General features: G+C 42.5%; 1 protein-coding gene across 1 annotated transcript in view; it reads right to left on the bottom strand.

The window, feature by feature from the left end:
• Positions 1 to 4,389: 4,389 nt before the first annotated feature.
• The window catches only part of LOC136885260 (arylsulfatase B), a 38,359-nt gene continuing 30,955 nt past the window's right edge, over positions 4,390 to 11,793 (bottom strand). The window contains exons 7-8 of the mRNA XM_067157741.2: positions 6,330 to 6,635; positions 4,390 to 5,282 (exon numbers count right to left, since the gene is read on the bottom strand). Of these exons, the coding sequence (XP_067013842.2) occupies positions 4,881 to 5,282; positions 6,330 to 6,635 (708 nt within the window). The 3' untranslated portion in view covers positions 4,390 to 4,880. The remainder of the gene's footprint in view (positions 5,283 to 6,329; positions 6,636 to 11,793) is intronic.

Raw genomic sequence — 11,793 nt, 5'->3', positions numbered from 1 at the left:
CCGCTAACTTGGGATCCGGAGGCCGACACTCTACCACGGATCCACAGAGGCAGCTACAGCTGTAGCTTAAGGAATGTTTCTACTCTATGATCATCTTCTTTATCTCCTCAACCTTACATGGTTGCTAGGAAGCATTGTCACCTTCACGACAGAGATATTCTCTCCAGTGCTAACTTCTTTACAGTTGTGTACGGTCTACCATTCTTGATGTCCGTCATAAATTATTTTCTTGGCCTTCCTCTTCTCCCTTTAGCTTCCATTCTTCCCTCCATCAGATTGGTGCACCAGTCAGGTGATCTTCGAATCTATTATTTCCAATCTTCTTACCAGCTGGTATTTTTCATTCAAACTTTTTGTTGTGGTGCCACCTCACCTGCCTGTCTCTTCCGCCTGCTCGCCTGTATATATACCGCAGGTGGGCTGACGTCATAGTCTCGTCAGCGTGCTGGCTGGGAAGTATGTCGTGTTCCCAAAGACTTGCTGTGTAACGCGCTGACTTCAAACAGGTCTGAAACACGTTGTTTCGATCATCCTATATATCAGGCGTGATCAAAAAGTTTCCGTTTGAGGACGTTGCTGCAGCGGACATGTCGTATAATCACGGACATGTAAGGAAAGGGATTAATGCGGCAGTCGTGACGTGCCAAGGTGCGTGCGTTAAATGCGGACACGTGAACTATGGCGACGTTATCACCAAATGCGTCCAAACAGGACCAATGTGCTGTTATTATTTTCTTGGCTGCCGAAGGACAAACACAGGTGGGCATCCATCGGAGAATGAAGACTGTGTTTGGAGCAGCATGTCTGTCGAAATGATGCACCAAGTTCCGTGCGGGTCGCGTTTCGACACAAGACGCCGGTCGATCCAATACGGACAGCGCGGTGGATGAGGCGATTAGGGCAGGCCGGCGCATAACCATTCTTGCGTTAGCAATGAATCTCGGCATCTCAAAAGAGGGCTTGAAGGGTTGACACTTTCTGTCGGACGAGGATGTGCAGCAGTTGGATACGGACCCCTTCCCGCAGCAGGGCACAGTGTTTTACCACACGGGGATCTTCAACCTGCTGCATCGGCGGGATGAGTACCTTAACGCTCACGGCGATTTTACCCGATTGGCATCCCGATTCAGGAGTGTACGGACGTCGAACGGAAAATTTTTCATTGCCACTTGTATGCAGACATTTTCAGGAACAATATTATTGCCAGAAAATAACAGCGCCCATTTCAGATAATTACTTTTAATATTGAAATTACAGTAACTGATATTATTATTAATTTTATTAATTAAATTCCTTGGAGTGATTAAATCAGCAAAAGCACTATTTTAAAAGTCAAAGGCATTTTTTTTTAAATACATTGTTTTCCCACACGCACGAGAGGTTTACAGCCATAGAGAACCAAGTTCACTTTTTAATATTTTGATATAGTCTAGCTGGTGTAAAGGTTACTGGAAGCTCTGGTCTATTCACTGTCGTAGCGAGCCAATTCATTAGTTCATTTGGTGTCCGGCGATTGGCATCATTGTGGAGAATAAGGGAAGAGAGGAGTTGTTTCTTTGACAACCATACTGAGCTGAGAGATATATCAATTACGGTCACTGAAATAGCAAACGAGAGTGTGTAATGATGTTGATTATTTTGGTGAAGAATATATTCCTTATCCATTATTTGAAATCTCTGATCAGAGGTTCGTAACCTGGTGTGAAATAAAAGTTTAATATTTATATGCACTATCATTTTGACACGAACAACACAAGTGTATCTGTGAATTTTTAGCTACATACATACGAGGGCTGTAGATAAAATATTGGCAACATAGTCCAGACATTCGAAGGAGATCGGGCATGCGCAAATAGGGTATGGGAGCGGTCAGGTGGCGCTGTTGTCCATGTGTAGTGTGCATCCAGCTGGGAGAGTTGTTGAAGTGAAGAGTGTCGATTTCAACGCTCTAAAGGTGATCAGTGTTCGTGGATTAAAATCGAGGTTCCCCGTGGCAAAAATGCATCGGAATGTTACGTGAAGCCTGTGCTGAGAATGGCATTACCGTATAGGACGGGTTGCACGATGGGTCAAGGCGTTTCGTGCGGATCGGAATGAGAGTGCGGATTTGCAGCGCACAGGTCGGTCGTCTATTCCTTAAGATCAGATTCACATCGTGAGTAGTCTCGTTTCCGCAGACCATCGATGGACTGTCCGGGAATTGTCTGTAGAAGTTGGTCTCAGTCATCAAACGGTGTGGCACATACTGACGAACAGGAGGAAAATTGCCCCCCGTTGGGTTCTACATCAGCTCACCGACGTACAGAAATGTCACCGATGTGCACTGACTGGCATCCACCTGGACAGATACCGCAACAAAGGAGATGGATTTCTGCAGCGTATTGTGGCATCTGTACTCCGTCGCTGTCATCAAGAGAGAACGCCTTGCCACCGGTCCCCATTGGCTTCCCGACATTTGGCAAAATACTTTGTAGGTTACTACATTGAAGGAATGCAATTGTACTTGTTAGTTCATGAAATACTGCGTACTATCAATATTGCTGTCGTATATACAGGAGATATTGACAACTTCTACTATAGCTCATTCCACGTTAAGAAAACAGTATTGCTCTTATGAATCTACAAGGAGTGAAAACACCCCCTCTGAGAAACCCATTATTCCTCGTGATTAAGGAATATTATACTGTAATTCGTAATGTATTATGAAAGTCATATAAAAAGGATGAGACATTTTTGCTCGTGAGTTATTAAAATACCTACATAACATTTTCTTTTTCATAAGTACATTCGTAGGGAGGAAGCACAATGGCATGAACAGCCATCCCTTCGTTGCCTTCCTTCATTTTCCTTCTTCTGTGTTGCTCCGGTACAAGCCTCGTGTAGTCCCTCACTCTGTGAACCGTCAACAGCTCACTTCTATACTGAAGTAATCTACAATATTTATTTTTTGCGTATATGTTTTAGGCTTTAAATCAGTGTTGTCAGTGTTGTGTTGAGTGAGAGTTGGTTGTATATCGCATAGTATTTGTGCGTGTGTTCTATTATTTTCGTACTGAACAGAAGTTGTTACTGAAGATTTTGATGTTGTGGTGTACAGCGATACGTCATGGCATAACGTGTACTGATAAAAAATTGCCGTGTGTTTTATTTGTGCTTGGTTTTGTTATTTAGCTGTTCTTTCTTAAGCGCATTTTAATTTTACCACTGTTTTCCTACGACTGTATTAATTTTTACTAGGCTATTGTTTCTGTGAGCGATAGGACAGCACAGTAGTACCCCGTGTAGCCTGAGGAAATTTATTAAATGCAATTAAAAGCATCCCTCACCCCTCGAGCCCATAAAAATATTATTTTTCTGCTTTCTCCCCCAATTTGCCTTGCACTTTAATGCTTAATTTTTATGTGCCTTAGTTTACCTCTGATTCTGTACAAACCAAAAATTGCCCCTGTAAACCCCCCCCCCTTCGCCCGTCCTTTTTAGTTCATAAAATAATTTGTAGCTTAGTTTCTTCCACTTTTTTTATCTTGAACTTAAATACTGAATTTCACAAATTTATGTGCCGCCGTTTTCTCGTGATGGTGTTCAGCAGAGCCGTTCGATATGGCAACCCTGTTGTCATAAGAGCAATGCTGCTTTTTTTAACATGTGATGAACTATAGGCTTCATTTATTCAAATATTGTCAAATGAACTTGGTCCGCTAAGATTCTGAACCCCTCATGTTACTCCTCCAGAATGTCTTGACAGCAATACGTGGTTACGTCGCGCAATCCTATCTACGAAATGTCACTCTAAAATTTGTCACAAATGGAACATAATAATTGCTTTTACACAGTTGAAGTCTAAAATCTGTGGTAAATTAAGAAATATTTAATTTTTGGAGAATATTATGTATACCTACTTTACTACTTTACAAGTACTTTTGGTGCTACGCTCACAGCAACACACGTATGTCTTTTGTCCTACACTTTCAACAATTTCGTGTGTGATGTCTGTCTTCACTGAAGTTCATTGCTTTCGTTTCATTGCTTCAGTTGTCAATGATATTTCCTGAATTGTATCGCGATATGCAAGATTTAATAGGCGACAAAAAGCTATGGCCAATGTACATAAGAAGAATTCTGTGGACTAGTGATTTATTGGTCCAGGGATCATGCTATTTTCGTTCGAACAAAAATAAAAAATATTTATTGGTCCAGGGAGCATCTTATTTTTCTTTCAACAAAAATCATTTTTGTGGTACTTACGATATTTCTCTGTAATGTGCAGCACCAAGTTGTTGAATGCGTCCTTAATTGTTTTTCCGTAGAGTTGGTCATTTGCCTCACTGAAGAACGAAATATACGCATAGTGGCTGGACGACAGTAAAAAAGTCCATAAGTATCAAGAAGAAGAAGAAGAACGAAATAACATCGTGAATGCTGTTGACCTCCATTTTGCTGTTTCAACTGGCCGCTCTAGTCATATGGACAAAGATAATGAGAATCCACAGACATAGCACTCCCATTCCTCGGTGCTAGCCCTGGACCTCAATAAATTAACAAACTACGACACCAGTAGCGGAATACGACATAAAGGAGTCGTGTCTACAGGCCTTAAGTATGTATTCATATTTCTCTAATAACGACGGTATTTCTTAATTTACCGCAGATTTTTCACTTCATTTAAGTAAAAGAAATTATTATGTTCCATTTGTGACAAATTTTACAGTGACATTTCGTAGATAGGAATGCGCGATGTAACCCAGTACGTTAACTTTGATGTTTTCACGCCCTGTACTTGTAAACATGATATAGGCTTTTACGTTTTACGCACACCCTATTTTCTTGACATGGCATAAGCACCAAAACCTATATCATGTCTACAACAATATAATAGTTAATCAGTCGAGCCATGGTTGCCAAGTATTGTTGAAATAAACTGGGTTAGATCGAGGATCTACAGGGGTGTTAGTTTGAGGAACAAGCTGAGTTTGAAAGTAAGATATTCTCGTCTGTAACTGTTGAACCAGGTTGGGATGTTTTTTGGCCACGTTATGGATCTCACATGGGTCTGAATGGACATCAAACAGACAGAGTTCAGGACATGCTGGGGTACCCAGGTTAACTTTCTTCTTGACCTCACAGGATATAGAGGCTTTCCTTCTCAGTTGCAGGACGATATCTTGAGTGAGATCGTGGTCTATACCCATGTTGGAGGCTGCTTTAACGACTTCTTCTGCATCATAGGATGGATATTCCTTACTTCGGCCTGGATCACTGAGGAAGCCATCAAACTGTCCTCCCTGAATAACAAACAAAGAACAAGTTTAATGTTAAAATTGGTATAAATAGTGGGTGGAACATCGGTTTTTACATCCATTAAAAATTACATTTAGGCCTACTATTACGCTGCACAAGGAAGGTCCAATACTCTGATGACGGAGGACAACACTGCGAAGGCTCCAATTGGTATATTCCTTAAGCCTGTTGTACTCGATCAATTATTTGTCATATTCAAGACTTCACAAGAATTTTCAACATTTCACAAGTTTATAGTCAAATTGTTTGTAATATCTAACAAGTCTTGAGAGGTCTTCAAAAGTCTTGAAAGTCAGTTAGAATATGTTCTAAGCGACCAAAGAATTGCCAAAGTCTTTGACAGAATTGACCAAAGGAATTCGATTATTACCGGTGTGCACTATGCGGCTACGCATGCTGGGATTATAGAAAATCAAAACAAAAATTGCTTCGTCTCCATGACCGAGGAATGCTGTGTGTGTATTAATTGCTAAGTATGAGACACATCCCTGCCTACATTCAGTGGACTCCGCAGAGTAACACAATCTACTTCTTTTCCTACCACTTTTCCCATATATGTGGGGTCTTGGGTGCGAACTGTGTCGCACATGTGGATTTTGCCTCATCGGAGGGTGTGCGTTATGAGGGCTGTAACCGGCTAGAAATAGCCACACGAAATCAAATTAACTATTGCGTGTTTCTGTGGTGGTTGGTAGTGTGACGTGTTGTATATGAATATGAAGAGGAAAGTGTTTGGACATACACAAATCCCCAGTCCCCGAACCAGAAGAATTACTCAGAAACGATTAAAATCCCGGACTCAGCCGGGAATCGAACTCGGGACCCTCTGAACCGAAGGGCAGTACGCTGACCATTCCGCCAACGAGTCTGTGCACCGCTAACTTATTTCCTTCGAATTTCTCCGCTCGAGTCAACGTGTGCCAGCCGAGTCCGCACGGGAGTAAAGACTCCTTGCACGCAGCTCGGCTGGCGCGCGCTTGACCTTGACATGTCTGGATCAGAACGTGTATAACTATAAAAAATATACTTACCTGCACTGTACCTATCACCAGCTTCCAGTGGCCTTGAAGAATTGCTGAATTTTTGGCCTTCTCGTCGATGTTGAGGAGCACTTCCTGGCGAGCTGACTTGGTACTTTTGCCTGTTAGTTGGTCCCACTGGTCCACACCATCCAGAAGTCCTAGGGCAGAGGGATCCCCTCCAGCTGCGCGGTATAGAGTGGGGAGCCAGTCAGTGATGTGCATCAGCTGAGGCATGAGACGTCTTGGTGTCTTTATTAGAGGACTCCATAGCGCTGCTACACTTCGTACACCTCCCTCGAACACCGTGCCTCTCGTCTGTCAACAAACATTGAAAAACGCAATCAGAACGTTGAAATAACAGCCTGCAACCCATTGAATGCGTTACATTTTAGACAAGGATTTAGTAGTTTTGAACAACTACAAGGCAATGTAGTCCCTGTAAGGACTCTCTTCGGAAGGAATCAGGACGGCACCCGTTGGAGACACCACAATGAGACCCACATTCTCGTAAACAACATGAACCGGGTATGTGAATGTTAGAGGGTTGGTCGTACTGATAAATACTTTGAAAAAATAATAATTCGATATTTCGCAACGTTGTCATTTTAACACCTGCTAACGTTAGCCAATCAGATCGCTTCGCGAGGCGGTGTTACCAAATGTGCACGTGGCTTATGACCACCTTGGGAGCCATGGCGGGGAAATCAGCATCAAACACAAACGCGCTGTAGGTTTCAGCCGGTGTCGTCGTAGTACGCCCGCCTCTGTGGTATAGTGGTTAGTGTGACTAGCTGCCCCCCCCCCTCATCCGGAGGGCTGGGTTCAATTCCCGGTTCTGCAACGAAATTTGAAAATTAGAACGGGGTCCATCCACTCTGCCTCGAGAGGTCAGCTGAGTAGAAGGGGGTTCGATTCCCATCTCAGCCATCCTCGAAGTGGTTTTCCATGGTTTCCTACTTCTCCTCCAGGCAAATGTCGGGATGGTACCTAACTTAAGGCCGCGGCCGCTTCCTTTCCTCTACCTTGTCTATCCCTTCCTATATTCCCATCCCCCCCGCAAGGAACCTGGGACTACAGAATAAAACTGTTTTTTTGCTAGTTGTTTTACGTCGCACCGACATAGATAGGTCTTACGGCGACGATGCGACAGGAAAGGGCTAGGAAACCATGGAAAACCATTTTCAGGGCTGCCGACAGTGGGGTTCGAACCTACTATCTCCCGAATACTGGATACTGGCCGCATTTTAAGCGACTGCAGCTATCGAGCTCGGTACTCTCGATGGTTGAACAGACCAATTCTAGCATGGAATAAGCGTCCACGCAGGTCTGGAGGAGGGCGTGGTTGTGCTACGCGGAGTTTTCGTGCTTCTCTCCTGGTCTCTTCACATCTACGTCGTTCCCCTTCAAACAGATTGACAGCAGCAGGGATGGTCCGGCACCAAATTGTACAGTCTTGAGCAAGAGTGTCCCAGGTTTGTGGATTACGACCTGTCATCTTCATAGTGTGCTTAAGCTGGTCATTGTAGTGCTTCATGGGGGCTCCACGACGTCTGGTGTCAGAACAAATTAAACGGATTAATAAATAAATCAATAAAATAAATAAATAAATAAATAAATAAATAAATAAGTAAATAAATAAATAAAGATTATGTTCTATGGATAGGGGGTCTTTGGATATGCATGCGATATGCTAAGGGGGCCTCAAATGCAAAAGATTTGTGAAACCCTGGTCTAGCGAATAAAGGGAGTACTCGTCGGATTGACATCATCGCCTACAAGGACACTAGAGGCTACATAATAGACCCAACAATCCGCTTCGAATCCTCTCCTAACCAGCCGCGCGATTGATAAGCAAAAGAAACACAATATGGTACCAAGGAAATGACTAATAATAATAATAATAATTTCGTGTGGCTATTTCTAGCCGAGTGCAGCCATTGTAAGGCAGACCCTCCAATGAGGGTGGGCGGCATCTGCCATGTGTAGGTAACTGCGTCTTATTGTGGTGGAGGATAATGTTATGTGTGGTGTGTGGTGTGTAATTTGCAGGGATGTTGGGGACAGCACAAACACCCAGCCCCCGAGCCGCTGGAATTAACCAATGAAGGTTAAAATCCCCGACCCGGCCGGGAATCGAACCCGGGACCCTCTGAACCGAAGGCCAGTACGCTGACCATTCAGCCATCGAGTCGGACAAGGAAATGACTTACATTCTGTCATGCTTTTCTACGTCCAAACTCACTGGTGAAAGAAGTGGCGCCGACTGCTTCGAAGTCATCAATTACCATTTTACGCAACCATTTTCGCTGAGACGCTTTGTCATTGTTTGATGTCTTTCTAATCTCTTGAATATTATCACTGTTTTGATATACATTTGTCTTTTAGGCAACCGTCAAGTGTTTGTTACATTTCTTTAGTAAGTAATACTTAAGTCTAATTTTCTAAAATATGTAGTAACATGTACGGCCCTAACTTAACCCTGGGTGAGTATAGTGGGGTGTGGTCACACCCCAGAGCATTTTTATTCTGGGGTGGTTTGAAGCTGGTAGCATTGAATTGTTTCATCTTCCCTGACTTTGTTTGTCTCGCTAGCAGGTAGTCATTGCCACTGTGACCTTCGGTCTGTGTGTTTATCAGTTGTCTGAACACTGACCTTGGAGAAACTTCTCACCCCACCTTACTCAAAGTGATACTTTTTCTTGTGCAATTCCACTGAACTGTTTATTATCATTTCCAGAATAACCATTCCAGATGTAATTGTGTGCATCTTGTATTGTACGCTTTTTCGTGATATAATTATGTAATTCAAGACAGTCATGAGAAACATATGTAAAAATAAGCTTTCTGCGAGTGAGATAAACGAGTTATTGACGGAAGAATTTGAAGACGATATTATGAAAGCAGTTGATAGTTCCATTGATGGAGAAACGACTCCTGGTGGAAACTATCCCTACATCTATCAACACAGCGCTTGCAGAGCAGCCAGGTAAGGAAGTTCCAGTCAGAGCTCCAAGGAAGACGCTATGCCTGTCTGAGGAGTAAATATCGCAAAACCATAGTTTTCTGTGGTGTTTGTAATAGGCCGGTATGTCAGGAACACAAAGTGATCACCTACAATGACTGAAATGTGTGAAAAAACGTCATTTCTGAGAAGTGCATTTTTGAACCTTCTTTTGTGACCATTTTTTGTGTTTTATGTACTGGCTATAATTTAAAAAAACATAATTTTCTTTGCATTAAATTGATATTATAATGTTAGGTTAGTAACTTCAGTTTATTAAAGGAGAGTTCAAAATGTTTCAGCTCATTGCTTTTAAACACCTACAACTCACTCATCCAAGGTTAATGGTGTAATGTCACAGTTTCTATAAAGTTTCCGGGTTTGAGAAGAACATATCATCTTATGCTAAGCCTAAACCTGCCTGAATCTTTTCAAAGCAGGGCATTCGGTACGAACTCCTTGTTCCCTGCATGCACTACAATCAAACGTGTAGGATCCGCAACTGTGATTGGTGGCCTCAAGGCCAACCCAGTGTAGCGGCAGCACCCCAAAGTTATACCTTGCCAAGTTGTGAACTATAGCTGTTGTGCTTTGAACGTGTGCGTGTCGGGAGTGTGGTGTAATTGTGAGAGATATTTGTCAGTGGGTCTGTTAGTTCCTTCGAAGTATAAGGTCCGTATTCACCAGCTTTTATCTTGGTTTAAAGCTAAGAAAACCTACGTAACAGTTAAGTTTGTCTTCACCAACAACATTATCTCGGTTTAAAAATTCTACTGGAGAAAGACTGGCCGGTAAAATAGGAAATCTAAGATAAATTGCCTTTCAGGATGGCAGCTCGTAGACGGCTGGAATATCTAACTGAAAGAGAAAATTAAAGCGACGAGAAGTATAACCAAGATTATGCAATAAAACGTCCTAGGACTTTGAGGACTATGATGACACTCATTTTGAAACACATTTTAGATTATGCAAAGCGTCGACACCGTCAATGTTATTCATGATCGAACATAACGTGTGATTTCTAAAAAAAAAAAAAAAAAAAAAAGTTTTACGTCGCACCGACACAAGTAGGTCTTATGGCGACGATGAGACAGGAAAGGCCTAGGAGTAGAAAGGAAGGGGCCGTGGCCTTAATTAAGGTACAGCCTGATGTGAAAATGGAAAACCAACGGAAAACCATCTCCATGGCTGCCGACAATGGGGTTCGAACCCACTATGTCCCGGATACAAGCTCACATCTGCGCACCCCTAACCTCACGGCCAACTAGCCCAGTACCTGGCCTAAGATGAATTCTCGATTATAGCTTATATCTTGTATGGTTCACGACTGAATGAATTCTAATGAATAACTAAGGAAATTGGAGCCTCCGTGGCTCAGACGGCAGCGCGTCGGCCTCTCACCGCTGGATACCGTGGTTCAAATCCCGGTTACTCTATGTGAGATTTGTGCTGGACAAAGCGGAGGCGGGACAGGTTTTTCTCCGGGTACTCCGGTTTTCCATGTCATCTTTCATTCCAACAACATCTCCAATATCGTTCCATAGCATTTATCAGTCATTAATAAATCACTTTCGGAGTGGCGACCCCATTGTACTAATAGTCTATATATGGTTCATTCATTACATCCTGACCCGGTCAAAGACTGGAAAACAGGTTGTAGGTTTTCAACTAAGGAAATTACCTCATGTTTTGAGTGAAATATACAATGTGTAGACTATAATTTGTTTTCCTATTTTCTATGATATTAATGTTTTCTGCCACAAAATTTAATAACGATTCCTTCTCTTGGATTAATAAATCACTTTGGGAGTGGCGACCCCATCATTCTAATAGCCTAATAATAATAATAATAATAATAATAATAATAATAATAATAATAATGTTGTATGGCTTTCAGTGCCGGGATATCCCAGGAAGGGTTCGGCTCGCCATAGTGCAGGTCTTTCTATTTGACACCCGTAGGTGACCTGCTCGTCGTGATGAGGATGAAATTATGATGAAGACAACACATACACCCAGCCCCCGTACCGTAGCAATTAACCAATTAAGGTTAAAATCCCCGACCCGGCCGGGAATCGAACCCGGGACCCTCTGAACCGAAGGCCAGTACGCTGACCGTTCAGCCAACGAGTCGGACACTAATAGCCTATATCTGCTTCATTCATTCCATCCCTGACCCGGTCAATGACTGGAAAACAGGTTGTAGTTTTTCATTTTATTTCTCTTGGAACGTCATATTAGGGTTATTTCTTCGTTTCTGGTTAATAGTGGGCATAATTTATCAGAAATAATTTGCAAACACCGAACTTAACTTAAAAATTGTTTACATTTTTATCGGTAAGGGCGGTAGTACGTAGTCATTTGTTTTCGCTGTGTCAGTATGAGAAGTTTAAGGTTCCCAAGACTGAAACGAAAACTTGGTAAACCGAGATAATACATGCTGTGGTGAATACAGAAGAGATAATGATATTA

Source organism: Anabrus simplex, chromosome 14 (genome assembly GCF_040414725.1).
Source record: "Anabrus simplex isolate iqAnaSimp1 chromosome 14, ASM4041472v1, whole genome shotgun sequence".
Taxonomy (NCBI): domain Eukaryota; kingdom Metazoa; phylum Arthropoda; class Insecta; order Orthoptera; family Tettigoniidae; genus Anabrus; species Anabrus simplex.
The sequence above is the reverse complement of the archived record's forward strand: the minus strand, read 5'-3'. Positions and strand labels throughout refer to the sequence as shown.